At 42.9% G+C, this 19,474-nt stretch overlaps 1 protein-coding gene and 1 non-coding gene across 6 annotated transcripts; both read right to left on the reverse strand.

The window, feature by feature from the left end:
• Nucleotides 1–464: 464 nt before the first annotated feature.
• On the reverse strand, nucleotides 465–15,224 carry LOC125367941 (zinc finger protein 420-like). Of its 5 annotated transcripts, none has more exons than XM_048368680.1 (5): nucleotides 15,203–15,224; nucleotides 13,589–13,656; nucleotides 8,877–9,000; nucleotides 8,659–8,754; nucleotides 465–3,051 (listed from the first exon to the last, which is right to left on the reverse strand). In XM_048368680.1, exons 2-5 carry the CDS (start codon nucleotides 13,595–13,597, stop codon nucleotides 1,028–1,030), a joined length of 2,253 nt encoding a protein of 750 aa, XP_048224637.1. In that variant the 5' UTR covers nucleotides 13,598–13,656; nucleotides 15,203–15,224; the 3' UTR covers nucleotides 465–1,027. The 5 variants fall into 5 exon arrangements, with proteins under 5 accessions (XP_048224637.1, XP_048224636.1, XP_048224635.1 ...); XM_048368679.1 differs by lacking the exon at nucleotides 15,203–15,224 and adding an exon at nucleotides 15,025–15,054; XM_048368678.1 differs by lacking the exon at nucleotides 15,203–15,224 and adding an exon at nucleotides 14,934–15,042.
• On the reverse strand, nucleotides 12,811–12,937 carry LOC125339148. Its single transcript, XR_007208437.1, has one exon. It is a non-coding gene; the product is annotated as a small Cajal body-specific RNA 23 (non-coding RNA).
• Nucleotides 15,225–19,474: the final 4,250 nt, after the last annotated feature.

Raw genomic sequence — 19,474 nt, forward strand, 5'->3', positions numbered from 1 at the left:
TAGGCTGCAGCCACCTTGCAATCCCTGGTTCAAGAACAGTTGTAGGAAGGTGGACAAAAGCATAGGCTACCCAGGAGCTAGGGGAGCATATAGAGACTGATGTGGGGACACTAGAAGTCAGTGCAATGTTTTTAGGAAGAAAAAGAAGAGCCCAGAAATAAATCCTCACACTAATGTTCATGTGATTTCTCAGAAGGTACCATGACAACTCCATAGGGAAGATGAGTGTTTCCAACATCTTGTACAAGAGAAAGTGGATATCCATAATGAAAGCAAATGCAAAATTCTCCTGGAAGTAGATGTGAACTCATATCATATTCAAGCAGGCAGGCCAAGTGAAAGGAATAAGGAAGGAACTATATAAATGGATGTCCAGAACCGGTAATGTGCACAAAGGTTAATGAAGCAACCTCTAAATGCTATCTTCAAAAGTGTACTTATTAAAAAAAGAAAAAATCATCATGAATAAAAATGCCCTATTTATTGTAATAGTTACAGAACAAAATTTCCCAGCCTGTGAAATTCCATAATGGCAATACTTTGAGAATGAACTGCCAATTAAAAGTACTTTATAAATTATAAATGTGCATATGTATATAAAACATTAACTTATTAATATTAAAAGATGCCAGGAATTGTATTCATGAGAAATTACATACTGAACAAAGTATATTTTCAAGGTAAAAAAATTTTATCTATCCCTACAAAAGTTTACACATCCCAAGTTAAGTACCTAGAATCATGGGTCATTAAATACTGGATTCATCAAATGTATATTTTTCTTCATCTACATAAGGGAACATTTTCTGGATTCTTCGTGTGTGTGTGTGTGTGTGTGTGTGTGTGTGTGTGTGTATGCACACCAGGACTGGGACTTGAGCTCATCTATCATTCACAGGATTTCCTACCAACATCAACATTCTGATTTTGGGTAAACTGCTTCTCACCAATATGACTTTTCTGAAGTCGAGTTAAACGTGAGCCATAGGTAGAAGCTTTCCCATATTTCTTACATTCATAGGGTTTTTCACCAAGGTGAATTCTCTATGTTTAGTAAGATATGATCAGTAACTAAAGGGTTTTCTACAACCAATACATTCTTTGTCTTTTCACTACTGTGAATTCTCTGATGTTTAATAAGATGTGACTGTTGACTAAAGGCCTTCCCACACTCATTGCACTCATAGGGCCTCTCACCAGTATGAATTCTCTGGTGTCGAGTAAGATCAGACCCAGAAGTAAAGGCCTTCCCACAATCCTTGCACTCATAAGGCTTTTCACCAGTATGAAATCTCTGATGTCGAGTGAGATCTGAACTATAACTAAAGGCCTTCCCACATTCCTTACATTTGAAAGGTTTCTTCCTGGTATGAATTCCTTTTAGACCAGTCTTACCTGCATCACAGCTAAAATCATTGCCACAGTTCTTATGGTCACCCTTTTTACTACTGTGAACTGACTGATAGGGAGTACCTTCTGAATCAAGTAGGAAGGCTTCCCCGCATCCCTTATCTTCACAGACCTTCTCAGCACTGTGAATTAATTGATGCTGAGTATAGTCTAACTCAGAACGAAAGTCTTGTCCACAGTCTGTACATTTATGAGATTTCTCACTGGCATGACTTTTCTGATGTTGAGCTAGGTTGGAGCCACGAGTAAAAGCTTTCCCACATTCCTTACACTGATAAGGTTTGATACCAGTATGAATTCTTTGATGCCGACTGAGGTCTGATCGACAACTAAAGGCCTTCCCACATTCCTTACACACATAGGGCCTCTCACCAGTATGACTCCTGTGATGTCGAGTAAGGTCTGATCCACAGCTGAAAGCCTTTCCACATTCTTTACACTTAAAGGGTTTCTCCCCTGGAGGAAGTCTCTTTAGACGACTGACATTTGAGCGCAAACTAAAGGCTTTGCCACATTCCTTACATTTATAGGTTTTCTTATTAGTGTGGACGATCGGATACTCACTGAGTTCCGAGTCAGGCAAAAAGGTCTTCCCGTTTTCTTTATCTTCAAAGAATTTCTCACCAGTGATCATGAATTGATGTTGAGGAGGGTCGGAGCCAGAGCTAAAGGCTTTTTCACAGTCCTTACATTTACGCAGTCTCTCCCCATTATGAATTTTCTGATGTTGAGTTAGTTGTGATCCACAAGTAAAAGCTTTCCCGCATTCCTTACAAACATAGGGTTTTTCACCCGTGTGGATTCTGTAATGTTTAATAAGATGGGATTGCTGACTAAAGGCCTTCCCACATTCATTACACTCATAGGGCTTTTCACCAGTATGAATTCTTTGGTGCCGGGTAAGGTCTGAGCCACAGCTGAAGGCTTTCCCACACTCCCGACATTCATAGGGCTTCTCACCAGTATGAATTCTGTGATGGCGAGTTAGGTCAGAACTATAATTAAAGGACTTCCCACATTCCTTACATTCATAAGATTTCTCCCCAGTATGAATTCGTTTATGGACACTAAGTAGTGAATGAAATCGAAAGGCTTTCCCACATTCCTTACATTTGTAAGGTTTCTCCCCTGTGTGAATTCGCATATGACCAGTAAGACTTGACCGGAAACTAAAAGCCTTGCTACATTCTTTACATTCAAATGTTTTCTTACCCGGGTGAACTGACTGATACTGAGTAAGTTCTAAATCAAGAATAAAGGTCTTTCCATGCTCCTGATCTTCCCATAATTTCTCACCCATATGAATTAACTGATGTTGAGTAGCATCTGAGCCAAAACTAAAGTCTTCTCCACATTTATGTGCACACAATGTGTCTCTTGTACTGAGTCCATGGTGTTGATTCAAAGCTGAGAGCTGGTTTGAAGTAGGTATTTTTTCATAGGTGGCTGTGACTTGCCGGCAATATTCCTCATTTTCATGTTGGGTTTCTGATGGACTTTTACTTTCACAATCACCTGAAAAGTAGAAACCTTCAAGGCTGTCATTTGTACAGACTTCCAGGATTTTCCATTGGGATAATATACTTTCAAGTGACCTATTTTTTGATAATAACTTCTTGGTCTGCCAAATGGATTGTATGTCTGGAAGAGAAAAATGTAAATACATACCATTCTACTGTCCAAAAATAAACAATTCCAATGTAGTTACAGAAAGTAAATAATATGAAAAGAATGGCTTAAAAATTCTGGGCAGGGCTGGGGATATGGCCTAGTGGCAAGAGTGTTTGCCTCATATACATGAAGCCCTGGGTTCGATTCCTCAGCACCACATATATAGAAAATGGCCAGAAGTGGCGCTGTGGCTCAAGTGGCAGAGTGCTAGCCTTGAGAAAAAAGAAGCCAGGGTAGTGCTCAGGCCCTGAGTTCAAGGCCCAAGACTGGCAAAAAAAAAAAAAAAATTCTGGGCAACATGAAAGAACTTTCATTATTTATTTACTTATTTTTTGACAGTCCTGGGGCTTGAACTCAGGCCCTGAGCACTGTCCCTGGCTTAAAATTTATTTTTTATTTGCCCACCTGCCCAGTGCTACATTCATGTCCCACAGGGTCAGCAGCTGCTATGGTGATGTGGTGAAGAGAGAAGACTAGTCCAGGCCACTAAGGAATGAGAAAGGGCCATGGGCGCCAGCTACTGGTTTTTTTTTTGTTTTGTTTTTGGTTTTTTTTGGCCAGTCCTGGGCCTTGGACTCAGGGCCTGAGCACTGTCCCTGGCTTCCTTTTGCTCAAGGCTAGCACTCTGCCACTTGAGCCACAGCGCCACTTCTGGCCGTTTTCTGTATATGTGGTGCTGGGGAATCGAACCCAGGGCCTCATGTATACGAGGCAAGCTCTCTTGCCACTAGGCCATATCCCCAGCCCCTGGCGCCAGCTACTGGACCCATAGCAGGAGTGTAGACTCCAGCAGCAGGAGCTGGACAGCTGATCAGTTGCCAGGAAGTTTATCACATTATAGCAACAAGTTGTAGTAGCTTCTGGTGTTCAAAGTGGGCTTGCATTTTAGCCACCATTACCAAGCTCCAGAACCCCACAGCAATTTTCAGCAAGGAATGGACTGGATAAAGCCAACTCAACACCCAGTCCCTCCCCTGGCCTGCCATAGGCTGCCACACCCTAGACTGCCCTTCACTGAACAACAAAACTCACAGGTTTTTGGTTTTTTTTTTATGCCACTCTTTGGGCTGGATATTGAGGGCACTGTGATGGACCAGATGTGGACCTTTCCCAACAGAGATCTCTGAGTTTGTACAGAGGCAGGGGAAAGGTGAGAAAGAAATACCCAAGTAATGGCAAGCATCATGGGTACTCTGGTATTTGAAAAGGCTTAGTGAGAAGAGCAGCCTGGCTGGCTCTTCACATCTAGCAAAATGTCTAAATGATGGAGCTCAAGGTGCTCACATTTCTTAGGCTGCCTGCTGTGCTCCAGGCACTTGACATTTATGATCTTATTTGGTCCTGAGGACTGGACAAGAAACCCATATCTCACTTCAGATTATATGACTAGAAAGTGGCAGTTTGAGACCACAGAGCCTATCTATATTCTATGTACCACACCATCTCCAAAGCACACAGCCAACTTCCTCCTTCTTTTCCACATTTAGCATGGAACAGCACTGGGATCAAAATGATAAAGGAAAAGCCTTAAGAGGGAAGAAAGTTATCTATAGAATGGACATTTTTCCCCATTATCTCTGCCTCTTAACAATCTTCTCCCCTAGAAGAGATTCTCCTAGCTGGGAATTAGTGGGTGGCTCATGCCTGTAATCCTAGCTAGTACAAAGGCTAAGATCTGAGGCTTGTGATTCCAAGCCAACTAGGGGAGGAAAGTCTATGGGACTCTTATCTTCAATTAACCACCAAAAAGCCAGAAGTGGAACTGTGGCACAAGTGGTACAGTGCCAGCCTTGAGCAAAAAAGCTAAGGGACAGTCCCAGGTCCCGAGTTCAACCCCCAGCACTGGCACACACACACACATTGCACATGTGAATTTGCACACATATGGGAATGTGCATGTGCACACATGCACACACAAACAACTCAGACTCTCCTAGTGTCAGATGAGAAAGGCCCAAATCACCCCTTCTCCAGGGCAGATTCTGCACTGTACCCCAATGTTCATATTCACATTGCAAAATGGTGCCTTCAAGTGGCTCTACCTTTGGCTTAAAAGTGTAAGGGAAAAGAAAATTTCTTTCCCTAAACAAGTGTAGAGTTGGTGACTCCACCGAAACTTTGTGCAGTAAAGATTAGCTCCAGCTGTAACCCTCCCTGACCCCCACCCAGAGAATGTGCTAAGTATTCCGAGAAATGTACCTGGTCTTGCGGAACAGCTGCAGGCTAAAGATTGGGAAAGGGCTGTAACCACTGGACCCCACCTGGAATATACCAAACTTTCCGAGAAATGTAATTATCACCTCAGTTCCTAAAAAAACCCGCAGAATATACCTTGACCGGACATCTGCTTCCCGCCTTGTGTAACGGCCCTGACCCAGGTTTAAACTTGTTCCACTGTGTATAAACCCTGAGTTTTCTTTACTCGGGGCTCTCAGTTCCTGCGAGTTCTGTGAGCCCCAGCATGCTGGTCCTACAATAAACCCTTTGCTTTTGCATGAGAACGTCTCTTGGTGTCCTCCATTCCGCGGATGTGCTTCTCGACCCTTTCAAAAGAAGCATGGCAAACAAATCCAATCCAAAGTTCACAGAATACAAGCAGCCCTAGTTCTCAGTAGGCTGGCGTGACTACAAGCTTTGAACAGGTAGCTAGGAATGTAATGCAGCTGCCAAGAAAGCTAATGTATGCTCAGACCATATTAATAGAAGCATAAAATCTCTAACAAGGCAATGTCTGCCTTGCCCCTCACAACAATGGCCATGCCACACTGGAATTCAGAGGGCACCAAAATTTTGAAGCCCTTTCATTAGGAAACAATTAAGATAAGTAGACTTGAAACCACAAGGTACAGATTTATGTAGCTTAGAGCATGCTCCTTATTTGAAGATTTGGACAGGAAAAGGAAGCTGAGTAGTTGTAAAAACAGAACTGGGGGTTAGGCAAATGGCCTGGTGGTAGAGTGCTTGCCTCATATACATGAAGCCCTGGGTTTGATTCCTTAGCACCACATATATAGAAAAAGCCAGAAGTGGCGCTGTGGCTTAAGTGGTAGAGTGCTAGCCTTGAGCAAAAAGAAGCAGGGACAGTGCTCAGGCCCTGCGTTCAAGTCCCAGGACTGGCAAAAAACAAAAACAAAAACAAAAACAGAACTGGGACCAAGTAAGGAGAATTTCAGAGGGAGGTAACAAGTAATGACTGACCACCATGTGTCAAGTGGTACGCCATGTACTTCACATGTATAACTTCAGAATTCATCACTAAGTCCTTTTCTATTCATTATGAAGTATCATTACTTAGTTTATTCTCACTGCCCAGAAAAAAAAGCTATAAAAAGGCAAGAAGTACAGATGACATATTACAGGATGATTGAATCTTGAAAGTGGAGGTCTGATTAAACACACATACACGCACACACACATACACACTTGCCAGATGCCAGTGGCTCACACTTTCTAGCTACTCAGCAAGCTGAAATCTGAGGATCACAGTTTGAAGCCAGCCAGAGAAGAAAAGCTGACTTATCTCCAATTAACCAGCAAAAAAAAAAAAAAAAAAAAGCCCCAAGTAGAGCTGTGGCTCAAGTGATAGAGCACCATCACTGATTGATTGAAAAAGCTAAGGCACAGCGCCCAAACCCTGAGTTCAAGCCCCAGTGCTGGCACAAAACAAAATATCATAGATTGCATGATTTCATTAATGGGAAATGATGGAAAATGTCCAGAATGGACAAATGCATAGAGACAGGAAGTAGAGTCACACTTTATCCCTAGCTTCTTTTTGCTCAAGGATAGCACTCTACCACTTGATCCATAGCGCCACTTCCGGCTTTTTCTATATATGTGGTGCTGAGGAATCGAACCCAGGGCTTCACATATGCAAGGCAAGGACTCTACCACTAGGCCATATTCCCAGCCCCAGAATTTTTATTTTTGCTCATTCATTTTTTGTTGGCCATGGGGCTGAACTCAGGGCTGGGGTACTGTCCCTGAGCTTTTTTGCTCAAAGCCAACATGGGTAGGAAAGTCCATGAGACTCTTAATTTGAATTGACCAGCAGAAAGCTCAGGGACAGTGCCCAGGCCCTGAGTTCAAGCCCCAGGACTGGCAAAAAAAAAAAAAAAAAGTCATCAGAGGTCTGTTGACAATTGACAAGATGGAAATTGTATACTATTTCTAAGAAGCACCTTATAGAAGCAAAGGGAGAAGACAGGGAACTAGCAAGACAGGACTTGTATTTGAAGACACTGCACCTTCCTGTTTGTCCTTTGTTAGCCTTAGCCTTTGTTTTGCCACTTCCTCCTCAAAGTATCAAGTCTGTTTCTCACTATTATTATGTCTTTCAGTTAAGCAGCTATTAGATCTTCTGTATTTTTTTCTTTGTGCCAGTCGTAGGGCTTGAACTGAGGTTCTGGGTCCTGTCCCTGAGCTTTTTCACTCAAGGCTAGCACTCTATTATTTGAGCCACAATTCCACTTCCAGCTTTTTTTGTGGGGAGAGGGGGACAGTTAATTGGGAGATAAGAATCTCCAATTAACTGCCAAAGGGGGAGGACTATAATGTATGCCCCACAGCTCAAAATTATCATGAAAGAGAGGGAAAAGCCCAAAATAAAGGTATAGTATAATTAAGACTGGTGCTTCAAATCTTAGCGAGAGTCCAGCAAGCTCCAATTTGACTGTCCTATATCCCAATCACAACAAAATTACCAATCCTCCTTCACATGGTCAGAGAGTGTTTGCTGAGGCAGGCAGAATCCCCCTAAGAGCAAGGATGGTTTATGAATAAATGAAAAACTTTCTCAGGTGCTGGTTTAGTCTGTCCTCCATTAAGGCTGTTGTTACTTTGGCTATGTGGACACAAGGGGGCGCTCTAGGCATGTGTAGATAGTCATAATGACTTTGGTGACTTGGGCAAGTTCCAATGAATAGAACTTTTTGTAGTTATCAATCAGGCTGTATATCATCTTTATTAAAACTTTTTTTTTTTTTTGTCGGTGGGGCTTGGACTCAGGACCTAGGTACTATCCCTGAGATCTTTTGTTCAAGGCTGTGTTTGAGCCACTTTGAGCCACAGTGCCACTTCTTGTTTTCTGGCAGTTAACATGAACTTTCCTGCCCAGGCTGGATTCAAACCGCAATACTCTTGAGTAGCTAGGATTACAGACATGACCCATTGGCACCTGGCTTAAAACTAATTTTTTAAAAAACTCAACAAATCATTGGTATGAGTCATTTCCTGGACTGCTAGTCCCAATCTCAGTTTGGAATATTTCTCCAGGAAAGTAACCCAACAAATGGAAGGCACCTAATCCAAACCATCCACAAAACAATGGCCCTGGAGAAAAAGAGTAGAAACTTACTATTTTGTAACATGAGGAACAAACAAACACAAAAATGTAATGGTGTGTGTAAAAGAGATTTCTTTCAGAAAGGCATTGTAGCTACATCTCTGGTTTTCTCTAAATCCTCTGGTCAGTGAACGGATACTCCAGACTGACATTTCAGAGGTACTGCTGCCTCACAAAGTTGCTGGGATATCGCCTACAAGCATGGCCACCTTGCCTCTCAGTCCTTTACTCACCAGGGCAAAATTCTCTTCTTCCTTGACCCAGTTCCATCCAGGACTCTTGTTCTTTTTCCAACAAGGAAATCACATGTGGACGATAAATGCTAAGTCCTAAATAAAAATACATGTCATTTTTCTGGAAATATGTGTCAAATCTCCTAGACTTTTGAAAAACAATTCAATGATCAGCAATACAGAATGCAGAAATTTCTATCATCAAATTCTGTTCTTACCCACTGAGACAAGGTTGCTGTAGTTCTCAGACATCACATCTGTGTACAAGCTTCTCTGCTCTGGGTTTAGGCACTCCCACTCCTCCTGGGAGAATTGAATGGCCACATCTCTGAAGGTCATCACCTGGCAGAAGGAAAAACAAATATGAATGGATAAATTCCAACAAACTTTTTAGATAGAAAAGACAGAAAAGGACACAGCAGCTGGGCTCTGGTGGCTCATGCCTGTAATCCTAGCTACTCAGGAGGCTCAGATCTGAGGACTGCAGTTCAAAGCCAGGCTGGGCAGAAAGGTTCATAACACTCTTATGTCCAATTAACCACCAGAAAACTGGAAGTGGCATTGTAGCTCAAGCGCTAGAGCTCAGGGACAGCATCCAGGCCCAGGCTTCAACCCCCATGACTGACACCCCCCCCCCAAAAAAAGGACTTTTTACCTGACTTATGTAACTGTAATACCTCTGTACATCACTTTTATAATAACAAAAAATTTAAAAAGAGGTACTAACTTCCTGCATGCCAACAATGTATAGGCAGAAAGGGAAATCATGAAGACAACTCCATTTGTAATAACCTCAAAAAAATAAAATACCCAGGAATTAACTTAACCAAGACATAAAGGATCTTTATAGCAAATACTATAAAAATCTGAAGAAATGGGGCTGGGAATGTGGCTTAGTGGTAGAGTGCTTGCCTAGCATGCATGAGGCCCTGGGTTCGATTCTTCAGGGCCACATAAACAGAAAAGGCCAGAAGTGGTACTGTGGCTCAAGTGGTAGAGTGCTAGCCAGGGACAGTGCTCAGGCCCTGAGTTCAAGCAAAAAACAAACAAACAAACTGAAGAAAGAAATCAAAGAGGACACCAGGAAATGGAAAGACCTTCTATGTTCATGGATAGATAGGATCAATATTGTGAAAATGGCCATATGTGAAAAATGATACAAATTCAATGCAATCCCCATCAAAATCGCAATGACATTATTTACCAGGATAGAGATAGCAATAAAAAGAAATTCATATGGAACAACAAAAGACCTAGAAAAGCCAAAGAAATTCTAGGCCAAAAAAAGTAATGGGTGGTATCACAATACCAGACCTCAAACTCTACTCAGAGTCGTAATAATAAAAACAGCTTGGTATTGGCACAAGAGTCAATAGAATAAGCTAGAAGACCTAGAAATAAAACCATACACTTACAGTTATCTGATATTCAATAAAGTAGTCAAAGATATACAGTGAAAAAACATAGCCTCTTCAACAATTGGTGTTGGGGAAACTGGGCAGTCATATGCAGAAAAGTAAAAATGGATCCTTGCTTATCATCAATTCAAAATGGACCTCAACATCAGACCCCAAACTCTGAAACTACTGCAAGGGAGTGTAGGAGAGACATTAGAACTTATAGGTACAGGCAGGAACTTCCTGAATAGAGTCCCAGAGGCACAACAGATAGGAGAGAGACTTGACAAGTGGGACTACATTAAAATAAAAAGTTTCTGCATAGTTAAGGACAAAATTACCAAACTAGAAGGACAAACAACTAACTGGGAAAAGATCTTCACCAGCAATAATATATCAAAGACCTAATACACAATATATACAAGGAGCTCAAGAAACTAACCCCTCGTGGGCTGGGAATATGGCCTAGTGGCAAGAGTGCTTGCCTCATATACATGAAGCTCTAGGTTCAATTCCTCAGCACCACATATACAGAAAATGGCCAGAACTGGCGCTGTGGCTCAAGTGGTAGAGTGCTAGCCTTGAGCAAAAATGAAACCAGGGATAGAACTCAGGCCCTGAGTTTAAGGCCCAGGACTGGCAAAAACAAACAAAAAAAACCTAACCCCTCCCAAACCTAATAAACCATCACTAAATGGACAAGAGCTAAGGGGACTTCTTAAAAGAGGTAAGAATGGCAAAGAAACATATGAGGAAATGCTCATCATCCCTGGTCATAAGGGAAATGCAAATCAGATCACCTCTGAGATTCCATCTCTCATGCTAGTAACATTGGCCAACATTGTGAATTTGAACAACAAATGCTGGCAGAGGTGGGGAAAAAAAAAAAACCTACTGTTCTGCTGGTGGAAATGTAAACTAGAACAACCACTCTGGACAGCAGTCTGGAGATCCCTCAAAAAACTAAATATAGGGGCTGGGAATATGGCAGTAGAGTGCTTACCTCACATGAAGCCCTGGGTTCGATTCCTCAGCACTACATATATAGAAAAAGCCAGAAGTGGAGCTGTGGCTCAAGTGGTAAAGTGCTAGCCTTGAGTAAAAAGAAGCCAGCCAGGGACAGTGCCCAGGCCCTGAGTTCAAGCCCCAGAACTGGCAAACAAAATGAAAAAAAAAACAAAAAACCCTAAACATAGACCTTCCCTATGACCCAGCCACACCACTCCTAGACATCTACCCCGAGCATCACAAGCCAGGATACAGTAAGGACACCTGCACAACCATGTTCATTGCTGCGCTATTCACAATACAATAGCCAAGATATGGAAACAGCCCTGATACCTAACAATAGATGAGCCATTAGAAGGAATAATGTCATTTGCAAGTAAGCCAAGGTCAGAGGGACAAATGACACATGTTCTCTATGATATGTGGAAGTCGGGTCTAAAACATTCTGGAATTCTAGATATTCACAATACAGTGAAACACAAAGGCAAAATGCCTAAGTGCCTCTTCATATTTATAAAATATTCATTATATACATATATATACATATAAACTCCAAGATATGGGAACAAAAGATTTCCTTTTTAATTTTTTATGATTCTGTCTTCTTTACCTTATGTACTGTGTACTCATGTGTATATCTTGCAGGGGGGGGAAGAGTGTAGAACTGGAGGGAAGGGCCCAAAAGTGCAGCAGTAGAGCTCACTGGACATTGAAGAAAGTGAACTATACAACTCTTGAGTGGAAATGGGAGGGAGGGTATGGGAGAGAATGAGGGAACAGAAGACACTGTAAGGAAATATGCTCATTAACATCTCATGTAATTGTAGTCCCTCTGTACATCACCACTATAATAACAATAAAGTATATTTGAAATATTTTCTGTGGACAATGTGTAAAGTTTCAAGGTATTGCCAAGCAGCTGCCAATCAACATGTTTGACATATGACATTCAAGTCTCACTAATGTCTTGGTAGGATGCCAGATCTCTGAGCTCAGTGTCACATCATAACCTTTCTTTTTTTCTGTCCGTGGGGCTTGAACTCTGGGCCTGGGTGCTGTCCCTGAACTCTTCAGCTCAAGGCTAGCACTCTATCACTTGAGCCACAGCACCACTTCCAGTTTTCTGGTGGTTCACTGGAGATAAGAGTCTTGCTGCTTTTCCTGCCTGGGCTGGCTTTGAACCGGAATCCCCAGATCTCAGCTTCCCAAGTAGCCAGGATTATAGGCACGAGCCACTGGAGCCTGGCACATCATAACCCTTAAGCATCACAAAATATCACATACTGAAATGAATACTAACCAATACCAACTTCCACCTTAACTAATTCAAGCATTCTATTTTATGAACAACTGAACATTTTAATGTCCTATATCCCATTTCATCATTCAGTCACACCTTGTAAAGCTATGGATTGGAAATCAAACACTCCAATATTCTCTCTACGGAAACGTATTTCCTCTTCTTCAATGCTTTGTAGAAGATCAGGGCACAGGAGATACAGATTGCTCTATGAAATACATTGGGGAATACTAGCTGGACAAAGAAGGGCCATCAAGGGAAGCTACCAGACCCTTTCACAAACATCACTTCACTCTGAAGTGACTCAGCTAAGTAGTATAAAGATAAGTGATAAGCTGGGCATTGGTGGCTCATGCCTGTAATCCTAGCTACTCAGGAGGCTGAGATCTGAAGAACAAGGTTCAAAGCCAGTCTATGCAGTAAAGGTTGTGAGACTCTTTTTTTGCTTGTTGTTCTGAAAACCGTGGTGTCACCACATCCACTCAGGTGGGACACCCCCAAACCAGTCCTGATACTCTAGCTCATGGAGGGACAGCTCAGCACCATAAGGAGAAGACCTGGCCCCAGTGAGCCCTGTGAGACTCTTACCTCCAATTAACTTCCAGAAAACTGGAAGCAGCACTGTGGTTCAAAGTGGTAGAGCACTAGCCTTGACTGAAGAAATTCAAGGATAGCGGCCAGGACCTGCATTCAAGCCCCATGACTGACAATCAATCAATCGATTGATCACCAGGCACTGAGTGTGGCTCACACCTGTAATCCTATCTACTTAGGATATACTATTGAGGATCATGGTTTGAAGCCAGCCCAGGCAGGAAAGCCCATGAAATTCTTTTTTTTTTTTTCTTCCCAGTCATGGGGCTTGAACTTAGGGCCTGAGCACTGTTCCTGCGCTTCTTTTTGTTCTAAGCTAGCACTCTACCACTTGAACCACAGCACCATTTCTGGCATTTTCTGTTTATGTGATGCTAAGGAATTGAACCCAGGGTTTCACGCATGCTAGACAAGCACTCTACCACTAAGCCACGTTCCTAGCCATCCATGAGATTCTTCCATCCAATTAATCATAGGAAAAGCAGTGTCTCAAGTGGTAGAATGCTAGCTTTGAACATCAGGGGCTCAGGGACAGTGCCTTGGCCCAAAGTTCAAGCCCAAGGACCAGAAAAAATAAAGTTTATATTATATGATGTAAATGATTATGTCTGTGGAGGAAAGTTCAGTTCACCTGGGCCATGATTTAAAATTCCAAGAGTGGACAGCTCCTCTGGAATCTTCTCTTGGCAAAGCAGAATCCTGAGAAAGGAGAGCAAAAAGAAATGCATGACCAGGCTTTCTTCAGAGCATTCACATGGAGAAAAGCTAGTGAAAATCTGAGGAAATTCTGGCTCTCTTCAAAACCAAAGAGACAGAACTAAAATAAAATGGACTTTCAAGCAATTAAGGTCCTAGTGCAGAGTTTGACTGCAATTGCATGAGAGCCTGGAGCTAGGCCCTCCCTGCTAAGCCTCTCCTGAATAAGAAATAAAATTTCATCAATCCTGGAATATCTCAATACATCTCTCTCAATCCCAGACAAATTAAGTGCAAAACCAGTAAGTAACTACAGACTGATGATGTATTAGATTGCAAAGAAAAAAGTTAATAAATGCCAAAGGCAAAAATGTCACAATGCAGAAGGACCCTGGTGGCTCATACCTGTAATCCTAGGTACTCAAAAGATTGAGAATCCTAGTTGAAAGTCAGCTTTGGTAGGAAAGTCTGAGACACTCTTATCTCCAATGAGCCACCAAAACCAAGCTGTAGATGGAACCATCACCAAGTGGTAGAGTGCCAGTCTTGAGTGAAAAAGCTAAGGGGCAGTTCCCAGGCCCTGAGTTCAAGCCCCACAACTGACATAAAAAAGAAAAAAAGAAATGTACACCTTAAATTAAGCATGCTTAGAAATGCAGCCCACTTAAAGAGTTGTCCTACATACATCTATATATGTACATATGTATACATATGGCATATTTGCACATATCACATGTGTATATATGTCAATACACATATCATATATTATACATATTTGTTTATGGCTCTCAGAATTCTTCCTTCCAGACAATATTACTAAATAACCCACCGTTCTCCTCAACGACTGTGATTAATAAATCTCTCTGAACTTTTATTTCCTGGTTGTGCTTTGGGCGTCTGCACTCCAAAGTCAACCATAGCCTTCACTTACACCTTCACTTCCAGAAATGACTACGTCACTAAACACCATGTTTTGTGCACCCCCTCACCCCACGCCCCAGCTGCTATTACATTCACAAACACAGACCTTCACACAATAGTGCAATCCTAACCACGTATATGCAATCCGTTTAAACTGTTCACACACACACACACACAGCTGGCTCCAGTCACCGTCGCGTTCGCAAACGCGCCAACACCCCTCGTTCCCGCGGTACATCACTCCCTACCCTCCCCCAAAGGGTCAGTTTCACACTCGTAACCACGAACCACGCAGGAAACACAATTCGCACACATGCACCAACACCACAACAGAACCACAGCCCCGCCCCAGGCCTTACACCGACACTCGTTCCATACCGACTAACTGCAAAAGGTAAAAAGTTAAAATGTCCAGCTGCGACACAGTCACGACCCGCCGTGATTCCTCACCCGTCCTCTAAAGGACCCCCAGCTCCCACCGGAAGTTACCCGGGATGCAGAGCACTCTGGGAAATGTAGTCCACAGAACGGCCTTTTAACAGCCTCTTACCAAGCGATCTCGACCTCCAGGTACTGACTTTAGACCTTACTCTTTCTCTTAGCAAAAGTCCTCGCTTGTGGCTCACACCTATGTCTGAAATATTGGAATTTTTATAGGCCCCATTTAAGAGTACTGTTTGAGACCTCCCGATCTCTCTTCCTGTGCAAACCGGAACCTCGCTGACGCCATCTTGGATTCGGAGTCGCTAGAATGACATGCCTCCTGGGAAATGTAGTCCACAGGTTGGGAAGACAAGAATGGTGATGTTCTGTGGCGTAGCACTGAAATTCCTGTAAAATGGTGTCAAGGTAGGACCAATCTATATTGTCTGTGCCTAAGCCTTAAGCAGCCTGTCTTCCTTCTCAGAGCATCAACCTGGGACTAGCTTTAAATGAATGGGAGAGGGAGCTTATAGAACTCAGTACTCAGGCCAAACCGAGTCTTGTGCCTGGGAATCCACAGAAACAGATCCCAGAAGAAAGCCACCCTGATCTTTCGGATATAAATGCCTTGACTTGTCAGTTTTAATCTATTTAAAAATTTTACATACATGCAATCAAAGTATGAATTTTTATCTCTTGCTTAAAATTCTTGCCTTAACCCCACAAAAAGAAGGAAAGGTATTCCTAACCCAGGCATAAATTTTTTTTTCTTCAATGACTACTGCGGTCAGGGGACCTCAAAATCATGCTTTGTTGATTTCCTGGGAGGGTCACAGTGAAATGACACAAAGCAAAATCTACAAAGAGAAAAGGAACGTGGGGGTAGGGGCAAAGTCCAGGGAAAACAAGGCACATACTCCTACGGGTATTTTCACAGTGAAATCATCTTGGCCAGCAATGACTTGGGACAATGCATAGGAGATGTTGCCAAAGAGGAAATTTTATTAGTGATTCCCTGTTGTTGCTGTTTTCTTGTTTTTGTTTTTAATTTATTGGGGCTGGACCCTAGACAACTGTGACTTGGGAATATCAGAATTTCACATTCTCAGAAGGAAAGCCAATGTTTAACATAAGCCATACCATTTGTACAAACAGTTCTGGAATAGTGATTTATATGCATAGTGGAAACCTTTCTGTACACTACCTGTCCTATGTCACAGGTCTACTTTCCAACAACAATGAAAAAAGGTGAATTTAAAAGGAAGAAGAGGGGGGCTGGAGATATGGTCTAGTGGCAAGAGAATGCTTGCCTTGTATACATGAAGCCCTGGGTTCAATTCCCCAGCACCACATATATAGAAAACAGTCAGAATTGACGCTGTGGCTCAAGTGGCAGAGTGCTAGCCTTGAGCAAAAAGAAGCCAGGGACAGTACTCAGGCCCTGAGTCCAAGCCCCAGAACTGGCAAAAAAAAAAAAAAAAAAAAAGAGGTAAGATATGAAAGCAACACAGCTAGACTCAGGTAAGATCCAGATGTTGGAACTATCCAATAAGGAACTTAAAATTACTGTGATTAAACTAGTGGGCTTATACTTGTAATCTTAGCTACTCAGGAGGCTGAGATCTGAGGATTGAGATTTGAAGTTAGCCAGGCAGAAAAGTCCAATTATATCCAATTAAATCCGCAAAAACGAAGTGGAGGTGTGGCTCAAGTGGTACAGCACCGGACTTGAATGGAAAAATCTAAGGGATAGAACGCAGGCCATAAGTTCAAGTATACACAGAGAGAAAGGAAGGAAGGAAGGAAGGAAGGAAGGAAAGTAGGAAGGAAGGAAGGATGGAAGGAAAGAAGGAAGGAGAGAGAAAGAGAAAGAGAGGAAGGAAGGAAGAAGCAAAGAAACAGAGAGAAGGCGAGAGAGAGAGACAGAGACAGAGAGAGACAGACACAGAGACAGAGCGAAAGAAAGGAAGAGAGAGGGGCCGGGGACTGGGAATATGGCCTAGTATACATGAAGCCCTAGGTTCGATTCCTCAGCACCACATATATAGAAAAGGCTAGAAGTGGCGCTGTGGCCCAAGTTGGCAGAGTGCTAGACTTGAGCAAAAAGAAGCCAAGGACAGTGCTCAGGCCCTGAGTTCAAGCCCCAGGACTGGCAAAAAAAAAGTGGGGAGGAGGGAAGGAAGGAGGGAAGAAAGGAAGGAGGGTACTGGAGGGAAGGGAAGAGAAGGGGAGGGGAGAAAGTGGCTGGGAATGTGGTAGAGTGCTTTCCTAGCATGAATGAAGCCCTGGTTTGATTCCTCAGTACCACATAAACAGAAAAAGTCGGAAGTGGCGCTGTGGCTCAACTGGTAGAGTGCTAGCCTTTAGCAAAAGAATCTCATGGACAGTGCCCAGGCCCTGAGCTCAAGCCCCAGGACTTACCAAAAAAAAAAAAAAAAAAAAAGAAACAAAAAAGAAGAACAGAAAGAAAAAGGAAGGAAGGAAGGAAGGATAATTAGTCTTTTAATAGCTCTTGTGCTAGTGGCTTACACCTGTAATCCTAGCTGCTCAGGAGCCTCAGTTCAAAGCCAGCCCAGGCAGGAAAGTCCATGAGACTCTCATCTCTAATTAACTCCCAGAAAACCTGGAGTGGAGCTGTGGCTCAAGTGGTAGAGTGCTAGCCTTGAGCAAAAGAGCTCAGGGACAGTGTCCAGGCCCAGAATTCAAACCCCACAAGAAAAATAAGGTTCTAATACAGTATTTCTCACCCAGGGTTAGTTGTTTTTTTTTTTTTTTTCAGAAGAGACACTTGGTAGTATATAGAGAAGATTTTGGTTGTCACAGCAACCAAAGGAGTAGTGCAACTGGTAGAGGCCAGGGCTACATCTACAAATGCAAGAAAATAATTGTTAGTTGTGTCAAGGCTGGTAAACCCTTATTAATGAAGACTGTGTGTTATTAGTGAATGGAGTGAAACAATAAAACAGAAGAGTCCAAAAAGAGACCCATACAAATATAGCCATTTGATTTGTGACAAAGATGCATTTTTGGGGGCCAGTCCTGGGGCTTGAGCTAAGGGGCTGAGCACTGTCTCTGGCTTCTTTTTGCTCAAGGCTATCACTATACCACTCGAGCCACAGAGCCACTTCTGGCTTTTTCTATATATGTGGTGCTGCGGAATTGAACCCAGGGCTTGATGTATGTGAGGCAAGCACTTTACCACTAGGCCATTCCCAGCTTGAAGATGCAAATTTTAATTAAGAATAATCTTTCAGGTGCTGTGACTGATGCCTGTATTTCTAGCTACTCTGAAGGCTGCGGAGGAATTCAGTTCAAAGTCAACCTTGACAGAAATGTCCATGAAACTCATAGCTAGTTAACTAGAAGAAAGCCAGAAGTAGAGATTTGGTTCATGGAGTACTATTTTGAATGCTCAACGAAAAAGAAAAAAAAAAGCCAAGAAAGAACATGAGATCCTGAGATTTAAGGCCCAGTACTAGTGCACACACACACACACACACACAACCACATAAAAGGGGCTGGGAGTGTGGCTTAGTGGTAGAGTGCTTGCTTTGCATGCATGAAGCCCTGGGTTCCGATTCCTCAGTACCACATAACAAAAATTAATGAAATAAAATTAAGAGAAAAAATAATTTTTAAAAAAGCCACACCGGGCTGGGAATATGGCCTAGTGGCAAGAGTGCTTGACTTGTATACATGAAGCCCTGGGTTCAATTCCTCAGCACCACATATATAGAAAAAGCCAGAAGTGGTGCTGTGGCTCAAGTAGCAGAGTGCTAGCCTTGAGCAAAAAGAAACCAGGGACAGTGCTCAGGCCTTGAGTCCAAGGCCCAGGACTGGCAAAAAAAAAAAAAAAAAAGCCACACCAAACTCCTTACGTTAGCCACCCCAGGAGCACAATCCAGGTGAGTAATATTAGCTAGAAGATATAGCCATCAACAACTGATCCTGTTAGCAGATGCTGGTGGCTAACAGCAGGTGCTGAGTAGCTTGTAACCCAAGCTACTCAGGAGGCTGACTAGGCAGGAAAATCTGAGATTTTTTTGTTTTCTTTTTGCCAGTCCTGGGGCTTGAACTCAGGCCCTGAGCACTGTCCCTGAGTGCCACTTTTGGCCTTTTCTGCAATGTGGTGCTGAGGAATCAAACCCAGGGCTTCATGCATGCTGGGCAAACACTCTACCACTAAGCCAACACTCCCAGCCCTGTGAGATTCTTATTTCCAAGAAACTACCCACTGCACCTTCCCCCCAAAAAGCCAGAAGTGGAGCTGTGGCTCAAGTAGTAGAGTGCCAGCCTTGAGCAGAAAATGCTCGGGGACAGCACCTAGGGCCCTAAATTCAAGCTCCAGGACCCATTTGTGTAGGGCACAAATGTGTTCTCAAAACACTGTAGGCTCCCGCGGCTGACCAATTCATAAGTTCATGGCCTCTGACGTCACACCCCGACGTCATAGCAATCTATCTCCCCGGAGACCTGT

Source organism: Perognathus longimembris, chromosome 20, assembly GCF_023159225.1.
Source record: "Perognathus longimembris pacificus isolate PPM17 chromosome 20, ASM2315922v1, whole genome shotgun sequence".
In the NCBI taxonomy this organism is placed as follows: Eukaryota; Metazoa; Chordata; class Mammalia; order Rodentia; family Heteromyidae; genus Perognathus; species Perognathus longimembris.